At 44.6% G+C, this 26,047-nt stretch overlaps 2 protein-coding genes across 3 annotated transcripts; both read left to right on the plus strand.

The window, feature by feature from the left end:
- Positions 1-1,414: 1,414 nt before the first annotated feature.
- On the plus strand, positions 1,415-14,750 carry eloa (elongin A). Of its 2 annotated transcripts, none has more exons than XM_007908757.2 (11): positions 1,415-1,526; positions 7,329-7,385; positions 8,213-8,325; positions 8,568-9,606; positions 10,273-10,390; positions 10,555-10,710; positions 11,535-11,632; positions 12,290-12,470; positions 13,353-13,461; positions 13,733-13,893; positions 14,450-14,750. In XM_007908757.2, exons 1-11 carry the CDS (start codon positions 1,452-1,454, stop codon positions 14,509-14,511), a joined length of 2,169 nt encoding a protein of 722 aa, XP_007906948.1. In that variant the 5' UTR covers positions 1,415-1,451; the 3' UTR covers positions 14,512-14,750. The 2 variants fall into 2 exon arrangements, with proteins under 2 accessions (XP_007906948.1, XP_007906949.1); XM_007908758.2 differs by having other exon boundaries at positions 10,276-10,390.
- Positions 14,751-16,970: 2,220 nt separating this feature from the next.
- On the plus strand, positions 16,971-25,566 carry gale (UDP-galactose-4-epimerase). The gene is made up of 11 exons (XM_007908759.2): positions 16,971-17,061; positions 19,115-19,250; positions 19,875-19,990; positions 20,228-20,341; positions 20,894-21,070; positions 21,856-21,969; positions 22,114-22,180; positions 22,396-22,481; positions 22,624-22,701; positions 22,818-22,932; positions 23,603-25,566. The coding sequence occupies exons 1-11, from the start codon at positions 16,987-16,989 to the stop codon at positions 23,665-23,667; spliced, it is 1,143 nt and encodes a 380-aa protein (XP_007906950.1). The 5' UTR covers positions 16,971-16,986; the 3' UTR covers positions 23,668-25,566.
- The last annotated feature ends 481 nt before the right edge of the window (positions 25,567-26,047 follow it).

Genomic DNA, 26,047 nt, shown 5'->3' on the forward strand with positions numbered 1-26,047 from the left:
ACGTCTTCGAGACGTCTCAAAGCGCTTCACAGGATATACTATCAAATGAATCGGCTGTATATTTTGCGAGCAAAACTGCCAATTGCGCAAAGCAGTGTCTCACAAACAGTCGTGGATTAATATAATTTTTTTTGAGGGATTATTACCCCCGGAAAACGGATCCGCCAATCGACTAGCAACCGGGTTCCTACCTACTGCCGGGTAAACAGCGGCGTGTGGAGTAAGGGAACTTGCCTAAGGTTTTGCCCTGATCCGACCTGCCCCGACTAGAATCAATCCCAGATCCTCTCACTTGTAAGGCGATTGAGAGGGAAACACTCCGAGACATCGTCCGGGTGAAAGGGCGCTATATAAATACAAGTTGTTGTGGTTGTTGATCCTGGTCCTCACCTTCAAAGCCCTCCATGGCCTTGCTCCCCCCCCCTACCTCTGCGACCTCCTAACCCGCCCCCCCCAGCCCCACCACCGCCCACCATCCTGCTCTCTCCCTCCGGCCTGCATCACGTCCACCGCCTCGCTCGCCCCACCAATGGTGGGCGGGCCTTCCGCCACTCTGCCCCCACCCTCTGGAACTCCATACCACAGTCCCTCCCCCTCGCCCCCTCCCTCGCCTCCTCCAAGACCCGTCTCAAGACCCCCCTCTTCGACCTTTCTTGCTTTCGATCTCCCTGCTTCACCCTCCCCCTTGCCCTCCACTCTCCCCCGACCCTGACCCCCAGCTCGGGTCTGTCCAGCGCCTTGGGACGTCCTTGTAATTTTGTTGTCGTTGTTATTGTAGCTGTTGTCGTTATTGTCGCTGTAGTAGCTGCCGTCGTTGTTGTTGTAGTTACTGTTGTTGCAGTTGCTGTCGTTGTTCTCGTTGCTGCTGTTGCAGTCGGTCGTCGTTGTCGTAGTTGCTGTCGTCGTTGTGGTTGTCGCTGTCGCTGCTGCAGTAGTTGTTGTCGTCGTTGTTGCTGCTGTTGTTGCTGTAGTCGTCGTCGTTGCTGCCGTCGCTGTAGTAGTTGTTGTCGTCGTCGTCGTTGCAGTGGTCATTGCTGTAGTTGTCGTTGTCGCTGTAGTCGTCGCTGTCGTCGTCGTCGTTGTAGTAGTTGTTGTCGTCGTCGTTGCAGTGGTCATTGCTGTAGTTGTCGTTGTCGCTGTAGTCGTCGTCGTCGTCGTCGTTGTCGTAGTTGTTGCTGTCGATGTTGTCGTCGTTGTGGTGGTGGTGGTGGTGGCAGCACAGGGGTCAGAGAGAGCCACGGGGGGTGGAGGGGTGGGGGGGGGAGTCTCTGCTGTGACCAGGGCCACAATGGCCACCAGGGGCAGCCCAGGTGTCTGAGCAGCTGCTGCAGGGAGGGGGGAGGGGGCGGGGCCGGTTGCCGCGTCCAGTTCCGGGTCGAGGCGGCGTTGCGGGCGACTGTTTCCGGGTCGGGGCGGGCGCGGGGGGGCCGCGGACAGTGCGGGGGGGCAACATGGCCGCCGAGGAGGTGCAGGAGCAGGTAGTCAAGCTGCAGGGCCGCCTGTCAGAGGCTCAGGAGCCGCGCAAGGTAAGGTGGGCAGCCCCGGCCCCGGCCCCGGCCCTCACCGCACCCCCCCCCCCAACCCCACCCCACCCCACCCCCCGGGGGGGAGGGGCGAGCTGATTGATCTTCTTATCGATCGATAATCGATCAATAATCGATCGATTTAGGCCCATCAGTAGCCGCCCCACCCCTCCCCCCCCCAAGGCTGGTCGGGGGCCCAATCGGATTTTTATATTTATTTATATATATATATATATTTATATTTCTCTCTCTCTCTCTATATATATATATATATATGTGACTCTCCTGTGGTCAGTTTGTGATTTGTTGAAAAAGGTGTTAAAGGAGAGAGAGGGAGAGGGGGAGAGAGAGGGAGAGAGGGATGAATGGCCTCTCTGATTTGCTTCAGTGACTCTCAGAAATCACAGCTGTTTTTTTTCGTTAAAACTATTATAATTGTGATATTCCCTCAGGTTCCTTATTTTTTTTTAAAAAAAAAAGAGCCATCAAATTACCCACGAACGACTGTGTTTACAAACTCTCTCTCGACACCATCCAGACTCTTCCCTGGAATACATTCAAAACAGGATGTTATTTTTGTTATGAAGTCAGGGGCCTAATGGGCAAAGAAATATACATTGTTGCTCACTGGGTCTTCAGTTTCTATCACAGTTGTGTGTGAAATGACCAATATAGGTAAATATTTTTATTATGATAGGAAATTTACTTTCCCTTTGGCCGCGTTCGGGTTTGTTCGTTCCATTTTACCTGTGGTGCGCTGAGGCACATCCCTTAAAAGTGCTACCGGTTTGCGTTCATTGCACACCTTCCCCTGCTGGGTTTGAAGGGGCGCTGGGTGCTCATTTAGGGACAGGGAGAGGCAAACGTGATCAGGGCAGCAACTCGGCATATAGTGAGTGTTTTTCCTGTGTAAAGGCCCCTTGAGCTCGGCGTTGTGGCCCGGCTTCTGCGCAAAGATCACAACTTCTGAAATTGGGAGTTTGCCTGAACAACTCATATGAACCTGACCACTTGAGCCCCCTGTGAAGTATGAGAACCTTATTTGATTTGAAATGAGATTCACTTAAGCAACTTTACAGTTGTATGTGAATTGGTAAGATTTATTTGAATTGTTCGCTTGTTTTGGGATGCAACCCCCACTCCCCCCCCACCCCCCACCCCATGATCCAACTTGACATGTGTGTCAATGTCTCGTATTATAACAACAACTTGGATTGTATTATCACCGGATACTGTGTAAAATTAAATCCAATCTAATCTGGATTAATTTAATCATCTGCCGAGGTAACATTTGATCGTCTCATGTTCCTGCTGGTGCTTCTGGATTCCAAACAACACAGATCAACTGCGAAACTGTAAATCTCACAACTAAAGCACACTTGCACAGTGTGTAGATTTGAAGATGTCTGTACCTGTGTTCTGACAGGCAGCCATTTTGAGGATGATCAGTACTTTATAATGCCTCCCTGGTGCATTACAGTTTCTTTCGCAGGAAAACCTAAGTCTGATAATCCTTACATTTGATCTAACCCTTTCATGTCGGGGTGACATCTCTGTGATGTGACTTGTTTACTTTTACTGGTGGACAACGCTGGAGATAGATTTTTTTTTGGTTGCAATATTTTCGTCGTAAATCCTTGAATTTACATTAGTCAATTTATTTAACAATGTTATCAGATGGATTTCTAGAAATGGGGAGTTCACCGGCCTAGAAGGACTGTGCTGAGTTAACTGTTCTGTGGGAGTGATGTTTCAGGCGACAATTGACCCTCGGGCCTTGAGTTTGGGAGAAGAAAATCAGCTCGGATTTCAAGTCAATCTGGCAGGAGATATTCAAGTGTGGGTGTCTGACGAGGACAGGGTTTGTTTCCCGCAGTTGAATAAACTGCTGACACTTGCTGTTGAGGATCAAACACGAAGAACAGTCAGTCAGTTGGGTTGAGGGATCAGGCGGCATTCATGGAACCAAACTGACGCAAAGGAGTCTGTGCCTTCAGGAGAGGTTGAAAATGGTGGGATAAAAAAAATTAGCAGGAAAGAAAACCCAATGTAAGGTTGCCAGCCAACTAACTCAGTGATGCAGCGCTTCACTGCTCTCATGTGCAGTTGTGGTTCGTGCTGACTCCCCTCTCCCTCTCCCTCTCCCTCTGGCTCGGGGTCAGACTCTGCCACTATTAAGCCCTCCGGGACCCTCCCCGGCGCGAAGGGCACTATATAAATGCAAGTTGTTGTTGGTTCTGGTGGGAAGCAGCTTCTTGTGCTTTGCTTTTCCTCTTCACCAAACTGATGCTCATCGTTGATAACTTGTGGCCACTGGTATCAGCCTTGACATGTGATGCTTTACGTAGAACGCAGAACGCTGATTGAGATTGGAGATGCGCAATATGGTATCAGCTTGAAGTGGTTATATACAGTTTGCCACAGTGCAGTATGTTTGAGATCGGAAGCCTGATTTCTTCGAGCAAATTTCTTCTGGTTTCCATTCAGACATCATGAAATGGGAAAGGTGACAAGAGCTCCCAATCAAACAATAAATAGTTCCATCTCCAAAGGAAAGCACGCTCTTTTGCTGGTGTTTATTTTTGGGTGTTTAATCTTTCGAAATGTTGCAAAAAATAACGTTTATATGTGTGCAAAAAAAATCCTGACTTTGCAAACAAAGTATCAACGGGAAAATTGTATACAAACCATTCTGTAATGGCCCTGTTTTCGGTAGTGAGAAGTAGTAGTCAGTAGCATAACTGGGGCCCTTTACCTTGTACACTACTTGAGGCTGATGGTGAGTGCCAGAATAGGAAAGTATTTCTTTCCACAGTGCTAGAATCATTGGCAGATCGCTTTTCCAGGGGTAATAATCCCTTCAAAAGAAATAATTTAAAAAATAATGATAATTTGGACACTCAGTCCACGACTGTTTGGCCGCCGCGTTTCGCCCACACAATATACAGTCAATTCACTTTACAGTATATTCTGTGAAGCGCTTTGAGACGTCTGAAAGACGTGATGAGACGCTATATCAAATGCCAGGATTATTATTATTAATAGTAATAGTATAATCCTTATATTTGATAGAACGCCTTATCATGTTATTGAGGCATTTCAAAGCCCTTCACAAGATATACAATAAAGTGATGTGGAGCAGTGGTTGGCTCCTCCAGTGGCCTGGATAATAAGGTTAAAGGCACAGATGGGCTGTTACATCACTGAGCCATTCAGACCAGACATTTACTGGTTGAATTGCTGCTCGCTGTGCAGCGTCACTCATTGGTTCAAAATTGCTCAGAACTTAAGAGTGTTCTGAAAATGGTTTTAATCAATTGCACAAGGTCAAGAAAAACCCTTGGGAGTCATGGTTTATAAACTTTGTAGCACAAATTTGTTCAAGGGGGCTTGCATTTTTTGTCTAAGGATTTAGATAGTCTTGACAAGAGGAGCTGGTGTTACATTCCTAGAAACTTGAACACGTTATCAAGATCAAATGCATTTCTGTAGGGAGAGAAAAACAGGAGCAATACTGCCAACATTGTTGTAGCCCATAGCAGCCCTGTTGTTTGCTGTGATCTATTGCACCAACTGTGCCCAATCTTGTGAGAATGCTATGTAATAGGTTATTAAAGAGCCAGTTATGTTTTTTGATTTGTTAACGTGATTACAAGCTTTGCTCACTGGTGTGAGTCCTGGTGTCAGGAACTGGTGTCAAAGCCCTTCTTCGCAGGATATACTGTACAGTGTTGTGGAGCTCCAAAGCTGCTCAAATTTGACACCCGTGGAAGCTTTGTTAGCCATTTTATTGATATTTTGTTAGCTGGATGATTGGCGAATAAAGAGGTTTGGATTTGTTTTCTTCTCACACTGGAAATGAAAGTATTCTGTGGCCAGAACCACTTCACTGAACACAGCGCTCAACAAGTGGCTGCTTCCCGAGCCAATCAGAGAAATCTGGGTATCAAAAGAATGTACCGAGTGAGGCAAGCCAACAAGATATTTAGGCAGAGGAGCCATGCAAGGGCAACGTGGCTGTGGCTGGCTGGTGAGCTGAGAAGTCAGGCAGACCTGGGAATGGCAGCGTTAACAAGTCGCACGCACACACAGTAAGGGCAACCCTTGTGCTCACAGGGCACGTCACTGTACAGAGCAGCAGGTCATTCATCCTACAGCAGCAGCAGCTGACAGAGGATCGTGACTAGTGTAGAATCCCACCCTGTGCTGCAAGAGAGATAACGAACCCGAGGGCAATGCTACCGTTCCTTAGCGCAACAAACGGGAAAGTCATGGTTTGTGCTGTTTGACTGTAAGATAGTAAAATGTTAGGCATAGGGTCGTCTTATCAAAAAACAAGAATATTCTACAATAAACTGCGGGTAAATATATCAGCAAAGGGAATTCACCACCAGGCTCAACTGACGTTTATATAGTGCATGAAGGGCACTGTATAAATGCCAGTTGTTGTTGAATATCTGTAGAACCCGGTAACTGTTTGTTTCTCTGCTAAATATCCTGGTTGATTCTGTCTCTTAAGGCCTTCTGGGATAGAGGAATCCTCCCTGACCTCAGTTTATGTGTGATTTGAAACCTATTCATCTCTGTAATGGTGCCCTCTGCCTTAGAGAAGAGCCATCCAACCTGTCCGTTCTTATTATTATTTCAAGTACAACTTGTGGACATCCTTCTCTTCTAAGGAATGTAACAAGCCTCTCATCTCATCACACCTAAACCTTTTCAGCCCAGATATAAGAGCAGTGAATCATTGCTGGACACCCTCCAAGCCTGGTACACCCTACTTAAGATTGGTCTGCCCAGACCTGAACACAATACTCCAAGTGAGGCCTGACCAACACTCGACATGAGGAGCGCCTCCTCCTTTTACATCTGATAAGATGACAGTGTCAGGTGGCGGCTATTTTTATCAGTTAGGCAATGGTGCTATATTGGAGTGACCTTTTATAGCTGGTATCAGCTCCCTCCCGGTTTGGAATTCCCATAGACTGAGGCTGATGTCAGTGCAAGTTCAGCCATTCCAATGCTCTCTACGCAGGCTCTGGCTGCTTGCTATACATGGTACCAGAGCAGCTGTGCTCCCGCCCGCACGCTCTCTCCTCCCTCCACTCTCTCCCTCCACACACTCCCTCCCTCCACACTCTTTCACTCGCCCTCCGCACACTCACTGCCCAGCGAGCACCCCACAAACTGACAGCTGCTGAAAAGGTCAGGCTTCAGCAGCTGGTCCCAACACGTCTGAGGATTTTATTTTTGTTGAATTCTTCGAGAAAGGTTCCCAGGAAAGGATGTATAATAACTCTGCACAAGTTCCGATCCTTTGAAGAGAATGGTGCTGATCTGACTAAAGTTTAAATAAATGCATTTGAATCATATACTAATGAATATTATTATCATAACAGGAACAACTTGCAATTATTATAATGATAATGTGTGTTATTACAACTATTATATTATGACAAGTCCTAACAACTTGTCTTTCACATTGGGAAGACATTGTGGGAGTTGTTGTTCTAGCTGTTATATGTAATAACTGTATAGTGGTAGGCAAACATGGCAGCCAAGTTACACACAGCAATGTCCCAGAAACAGCCATGAAGAGTCAGTGAATTCTGCATTCTCACTGATCCTGACTGGTGGTTTTACAGTAAGGATGCCTTGTCTTTATGTTGCCTCTTCCTACCCAGGGCCTTTGGATTTTAAAACCCAGATAGTGTCCATATTCAAAGGGGCAACTATTTCTAGTATTGTATAATCAATGATATGTACAGTTACCCTCAGAATTGCATTTCTGTATTTTTCCTCCAGCTGCTAAAGACACTGAAGCGCCTGAACGAGCTTCCCATCACAGTGGACACTCTCGCGGTAAGTTGTGAAGCAAAGCAACCTATTTTCCCCCAAAAATGTGAAGGAGAAGAAAGGGAAGTTCAAGACACTTTCTGCCATGTTTGAATCCCAGGCAGATGGTTCTCTTTCCCATCACTGCGTTTCGCCCACAAAATATAGTCAACTCACTTTACAGTATATTCTGTGAAGCGCTTTGAGCTGTCTTGAAGACATGATAAGGGGCTGTATCAAATGTAAGGATTATTATTATTATTAATAGCACAGTGTGCTTCCCCAACTCCCCTATTTCCAGACTGGAGGCTGATGGCAAAGGGAAGAATTTTGAGGGACAAGGGGTAAAGGAAAGAAAGCTGGTGAGAAGCTGTTGCCTAATTTTTTCACAGGAAACAAAGGTTTAGTTTAAATAGACTTTTTTGCTATTTTTTGTGGGAGCCAATTGCGCACAGCAGTGTCCCACACACTGTCACCTGGCTTTACCAGACAAATTTACTGACACTAAAAAATTGACTTGATAATCATGTCTAAACAAGAACTGGGTGACCATACAACCACACCTTTTCCTTTGCATGGGGTGATGCAAGGTGAATTGAAACTTACATTCACCTTGTCGTGTACTGAACACGGAGATACTGTGAAATGTACAAACTATTAAAAAAATAGTTATATACAAGCCATCAAAACCTCTAATGCTAGGGGAAAACATGTCTGAGGATGAGTGAGTATTTCCTTGTGTCTGTGATCCAGTTTGTAAGGTTACTTGGACTATGGTAATGTTGATTTTGATGTAGAGCTATTCACTAACTGGAAACTTGCTTTATAATTTCCTTTATTCTTTCTACAAACAGGATACAGGAATAGGCAAGACGGTAAATGGATTCAGGAAACATGATGTGGTCGGAGAGTTCGCTAAGAACCTAGTCTCAAAGTGGAAGAAACTGGTACCACAGGAAGTAGAACGGTACTGTTTTGAAGGCTGCCTCTTATTTTAATGTTGAGTGTATTTTTTTAACCCGTTGTATGTATGTGAAAATATTTTCTTTTATTATTTTTGTGTTAACGATCCTTCTCTGCCAGATCAGGTTGTGCATATTTCTAACGTTAATTAATGTAGAGCTCTTTCTGCTGTGCCGAAACTACACGATCAAGGTGTTGACGAACCAAAACTTTTTATGATCTTTATTAATTGCGTGTCTCGTGCAGATCCAACACTGAGATTGAGGAAAGGGATTTTAGCTACAGTCAAGGGAGCTCGAAGAAGAGACGAGAGGACACTTCCCCAGAAGAGGACAACAGACAGACATTCCAGGGCTCACATCGAGAGCGGTACGATCCCACATTTGAACACAACGAGAGACACAGACAGCCGCTCAAGGATGAGAAATCTTTCAGCTACAGCTGCCAGCTGCAAAATGATAGCTTTAGTGAAGAGGAGGAGAGATGGACCAAATCCCCTCCTGTGGAGGACTCTGACGGAATCGAGTGTTCCGACGAAGAGCTTGAGGAATCTGTCCCGCTGTCTAAAAACTTACACAGATCACACAGGGATCATCAGAGCGCGGGTCGTGAGAAGGAACACAAGTCTTTACACAAACAGAAGCAACACACGGTCATAAAGGGGGACGAGAGATACAAACTGCCCTCTCTGCCTCCAGCACACGACAAAACACACAAGTCGTCCTCGAAGGAGCAGCATAACCATAGAGAGAGGGGAGAGCTCTCGTCAGTGAGTTCCAGTCAGAAGAATCCTAGACCCCAGCCTGATGAGATGTTAAACGACAAAAAACACAAACACAGAGACTCGGAAAAACGGAAATCTGACCGGGAAGAGACGAGGAGTATTTCGGACAAAACCAAAGAGAAATCCGTGTCCAGTAAACAAAAAGAACAGGCGGAATCCAAAAAATCTAGAACAACTGAGAAACCGCAGCCTGTGGCTGTCTCCAAGGACCCGGCTAAACCCCGAGCAGACGATGTCTTCGAGGAGCCAACCATGTCCTTTGAGTCTTATCTCAGCTACGATCAACCACAGAAGAAAAAGAAAAAGATTAACAGGCCTCCCGTTGAGAAGGTGAAAGATATTCACCAGGAGAAGCTCAAAGTATCGGATAAACACAGTTCGAAATCCGTCTCGAGGAGCTCAAACTCTTCCTCTCTCAAAGAGCCATGCCCTATAGAGAAGGAGGAGAAGAAATCAAAGCGACGGGCTCGTGATGACGTGCCGCGGGTTAAAGCCAAAAAGGTAAATGCTGATCAAACAATAACAACAGCGACTTGTATTTATACAGCCCCCCACTGCCCCCGTACCCCCCCCTCACGCAGGGCAGAGTTCCAGAGCGCCTGACAGTGGCAGAGCATGACACCGAGCCGGGGGAAGGAGGGAGGTGACTGTAGGCACAGTCTTCAGGCGCGATCTGAAGATGGGAAAGGATGGAAGGAGCAAGGCGGAGGGATAGAGGAAGAGTGTTCCAAAGTTCCTGGGCGTACTACAGATATTAGTAATAATAATAATAATAATCCTTGCAATTGATTCAGTGACTCATCACGTCCTCGAGATATCGCAAAGCGCTTCACAGAATATACTCTAAAGTGAATTCACTGCATTTTGTGGGCGAAACGCAGTTGGGCAAAATCCTATCTAATCAGTATTAATAATGGTGGAAAATGTACCCACTTCCTGAGGAATCTCCATATTAGGTTGGACTGAAGGAAATTAGGTTGGGAAGAGGATTGATACATTGTCCACAAACAAAAAAAACTACCCTGCGGGATATTGAGTGAGTGAGTGATGTTCATGACAGAGTAGCTTTTGTGGGGTCTGGAGATGGTGTCGGCTTGGTGGGCATTCTACCCTTTCTTATATTTTTATTCTCTAGTTTTGCTTTTCCTTTTCCTTGTCCGCCCACAGCAGATGATGATTGACGTGGTGCCTGTGCTGCCAGATATCCCGTTACCACTCATCCAGCCCAACTACAGACCCCTTCCGTCTATGGACATGACCCCATTATCACCCCCCAAAAGAAAAGGTGAGTTCCACAGGTTAACATCTGGAATCAGCAACTGCAGGTTCTCGATAATATACTGAAACATGTTGGGTTTTGTTTCCAACTGCTTTTAAGATTGATTTCCATCCAATTACTGACATTGCATCTTTAATGTAATGTAACCTGAGATTGTGTCTGCGCTTTAGCTGCCTCTGCCATGTCTGAGGAGGATCTGGGATTCACTGGTCGTCGGTTTAACTCCAAGATGCAGGTCTATTCTGGCTCCAAGACATCTGCCTACCTCCCAAAGATGATGTCGCTCTACGATCAATGTATCCGGGTTCTGCAGAACAACGTAGATTGTGAGTAAAGCCGATCAGAGATGAGTGTTTGCCGAAGATTGTCATTGTGCAAAGTCTGGACATCTGATTCTGACTTCTGTCCCCAAATAAGTACTTTGTAAATCCTCTGAAACCATTCAATTACCGTTCATTTTGCAACCTTAGAACATCAGAACATAAGAAGTAGCGAGATGAAAGAAGACCAAGGTTCTAGCCAGTTCGCCTTCCACCATCATCATGGTAGTGTCTTGCCGATGTCATGTCCCAAACTATATACTTTATCCCAAGATATTATTTCATAAACAATATCTAGCTTAACTTGCTTTTGAAAGAATCAACACTTTCTGCTTCTACCATCTCCCTCGGGAGCCTATTCCATCTTGTGTTTACAGTCTATTTAGGACACTGCAATCTCTCTTAGGAGCAGGACTGATTCTAATTTAGGGATCACCCACAAAATACACAGTCAATTCACTGTACAGTATATTCTAAGAAGCACTTTAAGACGTCTCGAAGACGTGATAAGACGCTATATCAAATGCAAGGATTATTATTATCTGCATTTTAGCCAGTGTAAATTCTTTTTATTACAGATAATAATATTAATAATCCTTGCGTTTGATATAGCACATCATTACGTCTTCAAAACATCTCAAAGCACTTCACAGAATATACTGTAAAGTGAATTGACTACAGTTTGTGCGCGAAACCAAGCAGCCAATTGCACACAGCAGCGTCCCATGTTTTACAGTTGGTTGTTCAACTGGTTCTCCAGTTTGTGTGTGGCAAGGTTATCTTGTATTCTATTGGGTTTTTGGTTGGCTATTTACTATGCTCTCTCCCAGCTATCCATGAGGTGGGAGGTGTTCCGTATGAAATCCTGGAGCCTGTGCTGGAGCGATGTACACCTGAGCAGTTATATCGTATTGAGGACTGCAATCCAGTAAGCTTTTGTGCCCTTCTTAGACAAAACTAATACACAGTCACAGAGCAACCCAATATGTCGATATAGGGTTGTTTGACACAATCCTACTTGTTCAACACACTTGTTTGAGTCTCACAAATTGTTTATAGACAAATAGAATTAAATGCAACATCACACTGATACTATAAGGCAGCTTTCTGATGGGGAGGACTGTGTCATAAATATTAAAAATAGATGTTTTGTAACTAAAATGTAATGAAACTCTTTTAAACGGAATGGAAACTGTGAAGCCAGAACTAAACGTTAGGATGACCAAGACAATAGAACAAGAGAATGTTGGTTTTGAATTACAAAGGGCAATTTTATTTATATTGAGTTTATCACGTCAGGACGATGTCTTTAGGGACACACAGGAGATGGATTATTAATCTCTTTCTATTGTCGTGTGCCTCTCGAAATTGAGGTAAATGGAGCTCTAGCCATGGGGGTGAAGCATAAAAGAACACGGGTGGGTGGGTGTGGTATCTTGGAACAGGTTAATTTGGTAACTGACTGCAGTGTTGCGGCAGTTTGTCTTGTCAGGATTTCTTTCCTTGAACAATTGCTCATCACCCGCTGGTAACCTGAGCTACAGGTGGCTAATTGTGTGGACCTTGTGTATTCTCACCACTACAGATCTTTGTTGAGGAAACAGATGAATTGTGGCTGAGACACTGTAAAAGAGACTTTAAGAACCAGGATCCGCAGGAATATGAGTCGTGGCGAGAGATGTACCTGCGACTGCACGACGAACGAGAGCAAAAGCTAAGAGCTATAACCCAAAGCATTAGTTCAGCTCACGCCAGCAAACCAAAGGGTAAAGAGCTATTTATACTTTCAGTGTTATGGCAGTTACATTTAGTGCACACTCTGGGCTCCCCCCCCAAGCCTTGGCTCGCACCAACCTACACTTAATGCTTTCCGGAATTAGGTGAGCAGCGTGCGACCCTCCAGGGAGAGAGAGAGCGCATTCCATTCCAACAATCTATCTCTGGGATTTCCATGTGTAGGTGGGATGCCTGGAATTCTCCGCTTGGTTTGGATAGTCTTAGCCATGGCGATGGGTTTCAGACACCTGTCTGACCAAAAAAAAATTTACTTTTCTGATTATCTCATCTAATGTTTGAGGAAATTATGTTTTATGGTTTAATTAAAGCACTTTTTTTTCCGATTCCAAGTTGAAACAAATATGTTCCATATTGCGGAAGAAATAATGTCTGCATTATATGGTTCATGACGTCATGTGACATTGAAATGTTCAATACTTTTGAAGTTGCGTCACCTAACGAAACATTAAAGTTAATATCAGTAATTAGCCTGTGTCCTCTCCCGCAGATAATAATAAAGATCTTTGCAGTGTCTTATCACATGTTTGAGGCGTCTCAAAGCGCTTTACAGAATATACTGCAAAGTGAATTGACTGTGCATTTTGTGGGCGAAACGCAGCAGCCAATTGCGCACAGCAGCGTCCCCACAAACAGTCGTGGATTGAATGACCAAATTATTATTATTATTATTTCTTCACATTATACTTTTAAAAGAAATCCAGTTAGTTGTATATTCTCAAGACTAGAAGCCGAGTATATTTTGCTTTGGTTGATAAGGTTGTTGTAGGATGTTCGGTTGGAATAGGCAAATGTACAGTTGCATACAGTAGTTGAAGGCTTTGATGATCAAACTGTTGGCGGTGTATACACAGGGCGACAGGCTAAGCTGGCTTTCCTGAACACAGAGGTAAAGCCACCACGAGATGTCAGGCGCAGACAGGAAAAACACGGGACTGGAACACCGATTATCGTGCCTCCCAGGTAACGTCTAGTCTGAGAGATAACTCGATCATTGGAATAAACGTGAATATAGCTAACGTATTTCTCTGAACCTTATTTCCTTTCAATCTTGAAGAAGTTATATGGATTTCATATTACAAAAGCACAAAGGAAGGTGGTGTTAAATGTGTTTGGAGGGTGGTCAAAACGGCCTATTTATTTTTTAATATGGCTTTAATTTTTGTTAAAACATTTTACTGTCATAATAATAGTAATAATAATAATGATAATAATGCAAGGATTATTACAACAGGGTAAAGGTACACAGTCACAGTCACACAGGAAGCAGCAGTGCAGGAAATCGTTCCTTTGATGGTCCCAGCACCAGCTCCAGCTCTAGCCACGCGTCGATGGCCAGTCTGACTCCCCCCAGCAGCGGAGGAAGCTATGAATCCAGGAAACCCCAGGTCAAAAGTAAGTAAAAGAAAGCAGAGCAAATTGGGAGGGAACTGAACAAAGAATCACTTTGGAGACTTCTTGTTTCTGCTTATTGCTATTTAACGCTGGCTCGGGATCCCTCCTGTCAGTACTTATTTTAATGATGCTTTCAATTATTTATATAAAAAGGTAAATTCACTGTACAAGTGGTTCAACGTGTTGGTGCCAACTCACATACAGTGACTGGCCAGTGGGGTGTGGGGGGGGTGGGTAGTGGGGAGAAAGAAAAGTGCAAGGATTGTTTGTATTATCTCAAAAAGTGTTTTGTCAGAAACCCAGAAGCAAATGGGCTTCCCATCATCTTCGCCAGAGAGTGACAGTTGTTCACAGACACCTTAACGAGATGCAAAGAAAAATCAAGACAACAACAAATGACATTTACACAGCACCTTTCATGTAGGGAGGACGTCCCAAGGCGCTGGACAGTCAGGGGATTTGGATCCGAGCATGGAGTAGCATTCATGGCATTTGAAAGACGTTGATATTTTTTATAAACCAATTAAACCATTGTTGCTCTTTGTTTTGTTTACAGAAATTGCGCCAATGATGGCAAAAACGATAAAATGTTTCAAGAACCGTTTTAGTCGAAGATAAAAAAAAAAACACTGAACGAACGATGAATTGAACCATCCTCCTAACCAGCTCCTGGCACTGAGCTGCCTGCTCCCATTTCGTGCTCTCGCTCAGCTAATTGGTGCAAATTGCATTACCAAGAACTTTGTGTGGGCAGAAATACACCTTATCTTAAAAAAATATGTTATTAATTTACATTTTAGATTCAGAAGTATCTGTTCAGCTCTTTTAATTGGAGGTGGGGGGAGGGCTGGCTTTACAAATGTTCCCCCCCCCCCCCCCCCCCCCGCCCCGTCCCAATAGTTTTTACTTGTATATAACACTCTTGGAACAGCCTGTCTGCCCAGAATTTTAATCATTCTATTTTAAAAAGTCCTTTACCTTTACAAATGTGCTGACACCCTAAGAATTAGTTTTTTTGTGACCACAGACCCCCCTCACCCACCCCTGGTGATGTTGACATTGTTTTTAAAATGTTCTTACCCCTATAATTACTGCGTTCAGATTTTCTCTTTTGTTTTTCTTTCTGCATTATTCCCCGGTGCCAAAGCTTATTAGGCTTTCGCACTTCATGCTTTTTGGAGTTCACTGTGGTCTCTGAACTCCGTCGCCCCACAAGGGTAGAAATTTATGGTTCGATAGATGCCATTTTTACTGTGCAAACACAAATGCAGTCGGAGAAATAATTAGTGCCATTCTCATCAACTATGACTTCTGCTAATAAAGTATTGTCCTTGTACTGTCGAGTAAACATTTGACATCGATATTGGTTAAATGCAAATCTGCCAAGAGAAGGATTGAGAATCGTGTTCTTTGACAATTGGGTATGAATGTTTGTGAGGTGGTGGAGAAAGACGAGAGTGAAACATGTGAAATTGACTGCCTGAATGATCAAGAACTTTCGGGTTGATCTTAGCTGCTCAGATGATTGCTTCAAGATTTTAGCTCTTCTTATCCCTAAATGTTGCACCAATGGGCAGCTGTGCTTTTCCATCCCCGTCAGTATTTTTTTTGTTCCTACCATCAGTGTGATTGGATTGGTCACCTCACTCACTGCAGGGTTAATATTTAATTCGTGCAGAGTAAGAAATGTTTCAGATCTGAAATTATGCTCAATATTCAACTAGCATTTGAGAATTTTAAATATTTTGAGATTCTGCTGGGAAACACAGACCCGCGGTAGAGAAACTAAATATCTCGCCAGCAGCGCAACCTTCGGTTTTCTTCACCTGTCGGGAAAAACTGCCCTAACTCGCTCGTGCTGGGTTAATCAAAGTCCGTTGAGAATGGAGCAACCGTACAATAAACTGTGCCTGAACTTGCTCTTTCTTGTTGGGCTTATTACTAAGGTGATGTTCTTTCAGGCAGTGGGTCGTGGAAATTTCTTTGCAGATACGTACCTGGTGGATGGTTCATGTTCAGGCCCCATCACAGACAAGAGCCACAAAGCAGAGCACATTGCGTGTGCATCCGAAACGGATAACTCAAAAAGATTTCCGTTTGAGTCAAAACAGTTTTGACACGAGCAATGCTGCCGATTGACAAATGTACTGTATTGGGTGGGGAATGAATAAACACTGTCCTGGTGAACCAACCAAGCAAATGTGGACAGGCACAACTCCTGTATTTTAAAAAGAGAAATGGGGGGGGAAGGAGGAGGAGGAGAGAAATGAAAAACATTTTGAACTCAAATGGGTAAATCTTTATTTTAAGGGAACATGAGCAAATATTTAACAATGTAATAAAGTATCTATTAATGTACCACGGTGTTAATGTATATATCTGTACGTAGTTTCCTCATAATCAACTACAGATTATTACATGATTAAATTTGCAGTAATGATGACCGAGTCAGTGCATCTTTAGTGTTGACCCTTTGTGTGCGTGCGTGTGTGGTGCAAGTCTTCGAGACACCTCAATGCACAGAATGTAAAGTGTAGTGACTATTTTTGTGGGCGAAACGCGGCAGCCAATTGCGCCCGGCAGCGTCCAACAAACAGCCGTGGATCGAGTGACCAAGTTATAATTCTTTTTAAAAAAAATTGATACGACTCGTACTTCGCATGAGTCACGTTTGACGCACGGTTCCCAACTGATAGACTTATACGTGAGGTTTAACAATCCCTCAAGAGAAGGAAAAAAAAACCCAATTAATAACTCGGTCGCTTCGAGCCACGCAATCGGCTGCCGCGTTTCGCCCACGACATATCCGGTCGCTTCACTCGAAGCGCTTTGAGACGTTGAGGAGGCGGCGTGAGGAGCGCTATATCAAATGCACTAATATTATTATTATTAGTAGTAGTAGTATTAATTATTACTGTTTGCAAAGGGGATTGGATTGGGGGCTCCCAATGGCACACACAGAGAGAGAGGTCCCACAGCGCCGCCTGTGGCCACGTAGTGAAACAGCGAGAGAGGGAGAGGTGTGTGTGTGGGGGGGGGGAGTTGGAGTTGGAGCATGCGCAGTGCGAGCACGGCTGAGGGGCGGGAGGGCGCATGCGTCAGTGGGGCTCGGACTGGATACACTGGCGATTGGATACATTGTCGCCGCGACACAGACACAGAGAGAAGGTGAGTGACTGTGAGGGCTTCTGTACCACTTACTTTCCCGGTGGGGTGGGGGCTCTGGGTGGGTGGGTGGGGGTTGTGGGTGGGGGGTGTAGGGGCTGTGGGTGGGGGGGAGGTGTGTGTGGGGTGGGGCTGTGGGTGGGTGTGTGGGGTGGGGCTGTGGTGTGTGTGGGGTGGGGGCTGTGGTGTGTGTGGGGTGGGGGCTGTGTGGGGGCTGTGGTGGGGGGGAGGTGTGTGTGGGGTGGGGGCTGTGGGTGGGTGTGTGGGGGCTGTGTGGGTGGGTGTGTGTGTGGGGTGGGGGCTGTGGGGTGTGGGGTGGGGGCTGTGGGGGTGAAGGTTACCTGGCACCAGGTGAGCGCTGGGAGGGGGTTACCTGCAGCTTCAGGTGCTTTGCTCTTGAGGCGGGTCCAGAGTGATTGAGGAGTCCTCGCCTCCCCCCGAGGGATTTCCCCCTCTCTCTCTCCCCCTCCTCCCCCCCCCCGGGGAATCCCCCCCCACCCACACACATCTCTCCCCCCTCTGCGTCTCCCATGTTTTCAAACCGGTCTCTGTGTAGATTCAGTCCGGATCCGGTGCCACGTCGCGGTGCAGGTGTGGGTGTGTGTGACAGTCACTTCCTGGAGGCTCCCCTCCCATACACACCCCACCCCCCACACATACTCCCCCCCCCCCCCCACACACACATACTCCCCCCCACACACATACTCCCCCCCACACACACATACCCCCCCCCACACATACTCTCCCCCCCCCACACATACTCCCCCCCCCCCACACATACTCCCCCCCCCACACATACTCCCCCCCCCCCACACATACTCCCCCCCACACACATACTCCCCCCCCACACACATACTCCCCCCCCCCACACATACTCCCCCCACACACACATACTCCCCCCCCCACACACACACATACTCCCCCCACACACATACTCCCCCCCCCCACACACACACATACTCCCCCCACACACACATACTCCCCCCCACACATACATACTCCCCCCCCCCCCCCCCCCCCACTCACACACTCCCTCCACCCACATATACACATTCTCGCCCACACACACAGTCCTCCCTCTCCACACACACACACACACAGCCACACACTCTTTCCCCCCCACCACCACACACATTCTCTTCCCACATCCCCCCCACACACACTCCCCCCATAAATATACTGTTGCCCCATATTCCCCCACCCCAACATCCACTCTCTTCCCCAACCCCCCCCCCCCCACACACACACCCACACACACTCACTCACTCACGCACAGACAAAGCACCCATTCATCCCACAGCCAATGGCACTGTGTCCGCGCGGCCCGGCGGTTCCCGGGCAATTTCAGCTCTTGGCAAATTTCAGGGAATTCAAACTGAGCTCTTATTGTGCTTACTGGGCACTCGCGGAACATTTGCAGCCAGTTTAAAGAGACAAACTTAAGAGTTTGTGTCTGGGAAGGGAATGGAACATAGTGGAAACTAGAGGAGACACATTCCACACGTTGGCTAAACGTCAAACTCCAATGTCCACCCGATTACGCTGCCTTTTCATACCTCTATTGCCCAAGTGTCCATCAATCTCTGTTTTAATTATCTCTTGTATTTGACAGAAGACGTGATAAGGCGCTATATCAAATGCAAGGATTATTATTATTATTGTAACAAGAGAAGTGTCTCCTGTTCCAGGCTTCTTGTAATAAAGGCTCGCCTCCCAATTTCCTTATTGCTTCCATAGACTTGCAGAGAATTTGATTAGATTCCTGGATAATCTTTTGTCATTTTATAATGACAGTTATTCAATTTAATGAGAATTAAAAATCCTTGCATTTGATATAGGGCCTTATCAGGTCTTCGAGACACCTCCAAGAGTTTCAGAGAAAATACTGCAAAGCGAATTGACTGTATGTTTTGTGGGAGAAAACATGAATTGTCAATGGATTGTGTATGTGTCACAGGTTTATGTGAGCTTTGGCTTCTGTCACCGTCTTTTTGCTGTTGACCTAAGGAGTTGATGTTTGCTTTGGTTGTGAATTCACTTCCTTTATGATTTCTAGTCCTGCAGAGAAATGGCAGCAAAGAAGATCCTGGTGACGGGAGGCGCTGGTTACATCGGGAGCCACTGTGTGATTGAGCTGGTGGAAGCAGGATATATTCCTGTTGTGATCGACAACTTTCACAACGCAATTAAGGGTAGCAAAAACTTTAGTATTTATTGTATTTTCTGATGAAGTTGATCTGTCAATTATTTGTTTCTGTGCATATATATATATATTAGTATTGCTTTTCTTCCTCACTGGGCTTTGTGGCACTGTTATCTGAGGGGAAGGGAGGGAGGCTGCTTTAGCAATACAGTGATTAAGAACTGTGTTAACTAGGAAATGTCAGTACTTTTGAGTCTTCTACAGCAGTGTAGAGCAACATCCAGTAATTACTAGTGACTATCAGGGACGTGTGCCTCTGGAGCAACTAAAGTGTCTTGTTCAGTATCCCAAGTGGAAAAATAAAGGAAAGTTTGGAAAAATAACTTAATAATAATAATATGCTTGCATTTGATACAGTGCCTTATCACGTCTTCGAGACGTCTCAAAGCGCTTCACAGAATACACTGTAAAGTGAATCGACGGTAGATTTTGTGGGTGAAATGAGGCAGCCAATGGTATTTTTTTTCCTGTAATTGGAAGTTCCAGGGATTGTGTAAACTATTAAAAAAAACAGCTATTTTATCTGACCTCAGTGATCTCATTTCCCTAATGAATAGTTTGCGATTGCAATCACTGTGAGAAATGTAATGATCCTCTGTGTCTCTGATCCCAGGGGCTGACGGAGTGCCCGAAAGTATTCGCCGTGTGCAGGAAATCACGGGGACCGACATCGCCTTCCATCAAATCGATCTGCTGGATGAATGCGCTCTGCAGACCCTCTTCAAAGAGGTAAGATGCTGCGTATCTTCAATGCCTGGAACAAATTAATGCTTGTAAATTGCTGGCAGGCAGGCAGATAATAATAATAATAATAATCCTTGCATTTGGTTCATCGCGTCATCGAGACGTCTCAAAGCGCTTCACAGAATATACCGCAAAGTGGAGCGACTGTTATTTTGTGGGCGAAACGCGGCAGCCAGTTACTTAGTTCATGTCAATAATTGAATGTGCTCCTTACTTTCCCAGCACAGTTTCTCGGCTGTGATCCATTTTGCGGGATTGAAGGCTGTTGGAGAGTCAGTGCAGCAGCCTCTACTCTACTACAAAGTGAACCTGAGCGGCACCATTAAACTGTTAGAGGTCAGTGTTGGAGATTAATGGTGACACATAGAATAGCTTTGGGGCAATGTTGCTTGTTGTTCTTATTATCTGTCATCAATGCAGTAAGTGAGTAACTATCCTTTATACTATTTCAGAGGATAACTGAGCGACTGCAAGAAAAACTCTGAATGAATGAACGGACTGTTGAATGGAATGTGTTTTGTTTTCACCACAGACTCCGAAGGGAGTTTCTCTCTCCCCGTGTCCTGCCCCCAAATCCCTGAAATAAAATCGCCGACCAGGATGCCAAAGATATTCTCGTGATTAATTCTTTCAAAAATGTTACATTAAGTTTTTAGTGTTATTTCTGCTCGTGGTCAGTTTGATCCTGCATATTGCTGTTGTGCGTGTGTGTGTGTGACTTTTATTCTGGAGCTAAATAATCCTAATTGCTGCCCATTGTATTGAAGAAAATCCTTGTTGAGCAATGAGGTGCAGAACAGCACTGACCACAAACGTGACTGGTCTAACCTTCGAGGTGGTGACCATTCGCACCATTTTCAAACGGATTTATTCTTTTTTTGCTTACAGACCATGAAGGCACATGATGTCAAAGACATTGTGTTCAGCAGTTCCGCCACCGTATATGGCGACCCCAAATACCTGCCGATAGACGAGGCCCATCCTGCAGGTTGCTGCACTAATCCCTACGGGAAAACAAAGTACTTCATCGAAGAAATAATCAAAGATCTGTGTAGTGCAGAGAAGGTAAGTTCCAAGCAAATAACCTGTTTCGATGTTCAGCAGAACACTTGTTATCAGCGGGTTTGCTGATGTGGATTGGAATGTGGCCCCTGACAGTCTACCCCTATAATGCACTTGACTTCAGATTGTGCTTCAGTTCCTGTGGTGATGTATTATTGTGATAGGAAGTGCGCCTGGGAAGCAGCGTCCAGCCGGTTGCCCTTCCCTTAATCCTACAGTCACGTCAAGTGATCAATGGCTTAGCTGGTCAAGCGATTGATTGGATTTCTTGCTGGTTGTTGAGTGAGTGAGGTAGTGTCCCGGGACTCTAACCCGGTGTGAGGAGCGCTATATAAATGCAAGTTTTTGTTGTTGAGTGTGCGTTTGCAATCCTGACAGTAGACTCGAACCCACAGTGTTTTGATTTCAAGGCGAGAGTGTTCCCAGCTGAGCCAGGCTTACACACAAGAATGGGATACTTGTGTGAGCTACCCAAAAGCTCCCGATGCCAGTGGAATTGAATCCCATAGGAGTTTGCCTACAAATACCCATTTCATTTCGCAGTAAATCTCATGGAGCGCTTCGAGACATCCTTCTGACGTGATAAGGCTCGATATCAAATGCAAGAATTATTATTAATGTTTTCGTTTTAAATTGGATGAGAAGTTTTGAGCGCTACATCAACTTGGGTGTTTGCTTGGACTGCATTCCCACAGTTGGTTCCTATTTCCAGGACCACCTCTCGAGTGTTTGAACCCAAGAGATTCAGATACATGTCTGGAAGGATTAACAGACTGCTTTCTGTTCAGGGTTGGAATGCTGTCCTCTTACGATACTTCAATCCCATCGGAGCCCACAAATCAGGGAAAATCGGCGAAGATCCCCAGGGCATTCCTAACAATTTGCTGCCATACATCGCGCAGGTGAGTTTTCTTTTTTCCTTTGATCAGGGTCTCCTGTGTACATCCTGACTGTTGGTGGCTGATGTGATAGTCAACTCTTAACTTAGAAGCAGCAGAAGGTTAAAGTATCTGGATTTCACTCAGTGTGGTTTCACTTCCTCGCAGGTTGCTATTGGACGCCAGCAGAGCCTAAATGTATTTGGGAATGATTACCAGACATGTGACGGGACAGGTAATATAATAATAGTCCTTGCATTCGATACAGCGCCTTATCACATCAATAAAACATCTCAAAGTGCTTCACAGTGCTGTAAAGTGGGAGTGACTGCGTGTTTTGCGGGCGAAACGCGGCAGCCGATTGCGCACAAAATTAAGATTGGGTTTGGGTGTGCGTGGTCATTTGCCTGATTGCAAACCATTATAAGGACTTGTTCTCTCCCGTTTAAGGTGTCCGGGATTACATTCATGTGGTCGATCTTGCAAAGGGACACATTGCTGCGTTGAAGAAACTTAAAGAGAGATGCAGCTGCAAGGTTTGTTACCCACCTGTCGCAGTGGACGATTTACTTCCTTTGCTCTCAAGTTTCCGACAGTGGAACAATTTCATTTTCTGTTCCTTAGAACTGACGTTAAGTCGATGCGTCTTCACGGTGACCTGTTCCTCTTTCCCTACAGGTATATAATCTGGGCACTGGGACGGGCTATTCTGTGCTGCAGATGGTGAAAGCGATGGAGAAAGCTTCAGGAAGAGAGGTGAGTGTCTTAAGCACTGTTGAATCACCGGCTTCTGTCAATGCGTCACCTTGTGGTCAGGTTGAGAATCGACACGACATCTCCAATGAGTTGTAAAAACCTTTTTTTGTGCGCAGATTAAATACCAGATTGCTCCCAGGAGAGAAGGAGATATTGCTTCCTGTTACGCTAACCCAGCTCATGCAGAGGTGGAGCTTGGCTGGAAGGCACAGTATGGACTTGATAAGATGTGTAAGTACTCAAATAATTTACATTTGTGTCACGTCTGCTCACATTTTATTCAATAGTTGAATCGTGGAAAAATGTATTTTATTTTTAAAGTCGCGAGTCTCAGGCTGGCTCAGTTGAGCTTGAATATTATGGGTTCCAGGTCCAAGTTGGGACTTGGAACTCTAAGCTGACTCTCCAATGCAGTGGTGGGGGGTGTGTTGGTTGTTAAGAGGTGCCGTCCTTCAGATGAGACGTTAAACCGAGGCCCCATCTGCCTGCTCAGATCCCACCGCGCTATTCAAGTAGAGAATTAAGTTTCTCTCAGTGCCCCGGCCAAATAAAGCATGCTCACTCACTGCATGGCCATTTGTGGACGCTCCTGTGCGTAAATTGGCTGCTGCGTTTGGCCCACAAAACACACAGTTCATCCACTTTAGAATAAAGCGCTTTGTGATATCTTAATATAAGGCGCCATATCAAATGCAAGGATTATTGTTATTATATTTAATGCGATCTGCCTTTGCATGCGGTCATAGTTGTTGGGAGTGCCTCCCAACATGTAAAAGTATAGGTTTGAAAGATTAATAACCAGGGGCAGGGACTTGATGGTCTGAATATCTCCCGTTTCCTATCGTGTCCCGAGTAAGTTTCTGCCTCAAAGTAATTTTTCAAAACATTCTTTCTACTTTAGGTGAAGATTTATGGTGTTGGCAATCACAAAATCCTCAAGGCTTCAGCAAGACTGCGGCATCCTAATACCTCATCTGTGAACTGTTCTTTTTTTAAAAAAAACTTTTGAACATTAATATTCATTTATTAAATTGTAATAAGAGCAGGGATAGGGAGCGTTCAGGGAATCGTAATAGATTTGGGAGCAGGAAGTACTTTTTAGAATGTAAAAGAAAAAGTTCCTCTTGAAGCGTGTTGGGACCAAATTCAAATCTGATTGAGGAGCAATGGGAAAACAGCATCAGTCCAATATTTACTGGATCCAGTCTGTTCATCTGAAAACAGTCCAGTTGGGAAAAGGTTTAATCGTGATTAAAACAGTTTAGTCGGTTTCAAGAAAGTGATTACAATCAGTTTGCATTTTCAGGATACAATAACTTTGTTTGCAGCTCAGTTTAACTAGTTATTGCGAGGTTACCTGGGCTGTCAGACCACATCATCTGATATCCAGATTGGGGGGTGGTTTCTGATTATTCAATGATGTTTTTATATTTCACTATAAGGTTTGATCAGTCACTTTTACACAAATACGGTGTGGGGTTGTGGTAGTTTGAACTTTTTTTAAAAAAAGGAAAAATGTCATTCATTTGAAATAAATACAACTAAGTGTATCTGCACAATGTCTTTATTTGCTTCTAGTCTTGACAAAGGAAAGGAAGATAGAGCAGTTACCCCCGGAAAATGAGTTAATTTAAAAAAATCTTCCCTCCACCCAAATAACAACTGCTTCGTTCTGCATTTTCTCACAGGTACCTTCTGGTCATTACTGGGGGAATGGCTTGGGGTTGAGGGAGGAAGCAAAAGTGGTCAAGTGTGAGATTAAAGCTAAAACAAACCAGGAACCGTTTCATTTAATGCACTAAATAAATCATTCTCCAACTTGAAATTAAAATGGAAGTTACATTTTTTTAAAAGGATTGTCATGAGACCATTGACTAAATTAGAAATATGCTGAAATGTTACAATTGTACAGACTAAACTATTTCAGTGATTGCTTTGTTCCTACTCTTTGTCCCTGTAACTGGAGGAAGCTGAAAAAATCTGGTGTGGAATTCCACTGAGCTGTTGCATAAGCCTATTTCTCACTAGGATCAGCATTTAAACAAGTTTTCACACCCATTCTATTGAAATATTTCAAGTATCTTTTACCATAATAGCTATTGTGAGCAAAGCCACATTGTACAGGGAACAAAATCTCCTTTTAGGAGCTAACAAGTCAGGAGATGGTTAAAAATAGAAAACATGGAATAAATAAATTAGATTAAAGGTAAGAAAATCACACCAGGGATATGTAACTCCAGGCACAGCTTAGGACCAACACCTAAAATCCATGCCTTTATCGGTATTGAAGCGATCCTCTGTCAGAATTCAATAGATGCCACGTTTATTCAGTCTCGCATTAAATAGAAAATCATGAGAAAATTAAAACGCTGAATTAAAACAAATCAAATTCAGCTGCAGGAGATTAAACGGAACAGAATATCGTCAGACGGACATCATTTTACTTTTTTTTCCAAAGGGCTTGCTATGCAGGAACACAAAATGGATTCTCTAAATAGGAGTCTCCCTCAGACAGTTTAGGAAATCAGCTGTAACGTAATTGCCCTGCATCGCAGCCAGACACTGAATGAATGTAGTTAAACCCAAAAACATTCCACTCAAATACACCGGCTTATTATTTCCACCACATATATCACTGCGCAAAAATAAATATCAAGAAGTAATCAGAAAGCAGATTTAACTACTGCCCCAGCTGTCCACCCATCATCATTATTTACCATTAAGTACACACAGCATCTCTATTCTTGTATCTGAAATGCAGATCCTTCAACACACAGCTGACATTGTATATCAAAAAAAATGTGAGAAAGCCAAACCCAACCAGGTTTTGCCTTGATCTGATGCGAGATTAACTTGAATATGTATTCAGGATATCTGGAGAAATCTCCAATAAATGGAGGGTAAGAGTTGGATGCAGCATCAATACATTTCTGAGCTGAAGAACAGCAAAAAAAACCTAAGTTAGCTGTTTTAGGCAACATCTTACTGTTATAAGTACATTGAACACCTCACTGTCAGGCACAGATTGTAGTTAAACCAGAAGATAACGTAAGTGAAAATAACTATGTGATATGTCTGTTTTGGTTATGATTTGTGTCTCAACTTTTCAAAGTAAAACTCATAGCCTCGAGGAAAACCTAAATGATCTATTGGCTCTTACAAAATGAATTTACTCCTCAGGTTAAAAACAACTCGATCCCCTTCTCTCTCCCTTGGTCATTCTGCCCTAACAGGCAGGCAAGGACATTGCAACCAACGACTCAGTGGTTTTGACAGACATAGGTGTCTGAATGTCCTGCTTACGTCCACCCCTGCAATAAAATGCCTCGCGTCTGCTCAGAACCTC

The sequence above is a fragment of the Callorhinchus milii genome, unplaced genomic scaffold (assembly GCF_018977255.1).
Source record: "Callorhinchus milii isolate IMCB2004 unplaced genomic scaffold, IMCB_Cmil_1.0 Scaffold10, whole genome shotgun sequence".
NCBI lineage: Eukaryota > Metazoa > Chordata > Chondrichthyes > Chimaeriformes > Callorhinchidae > Callorhinchus > Callorhinchus milii.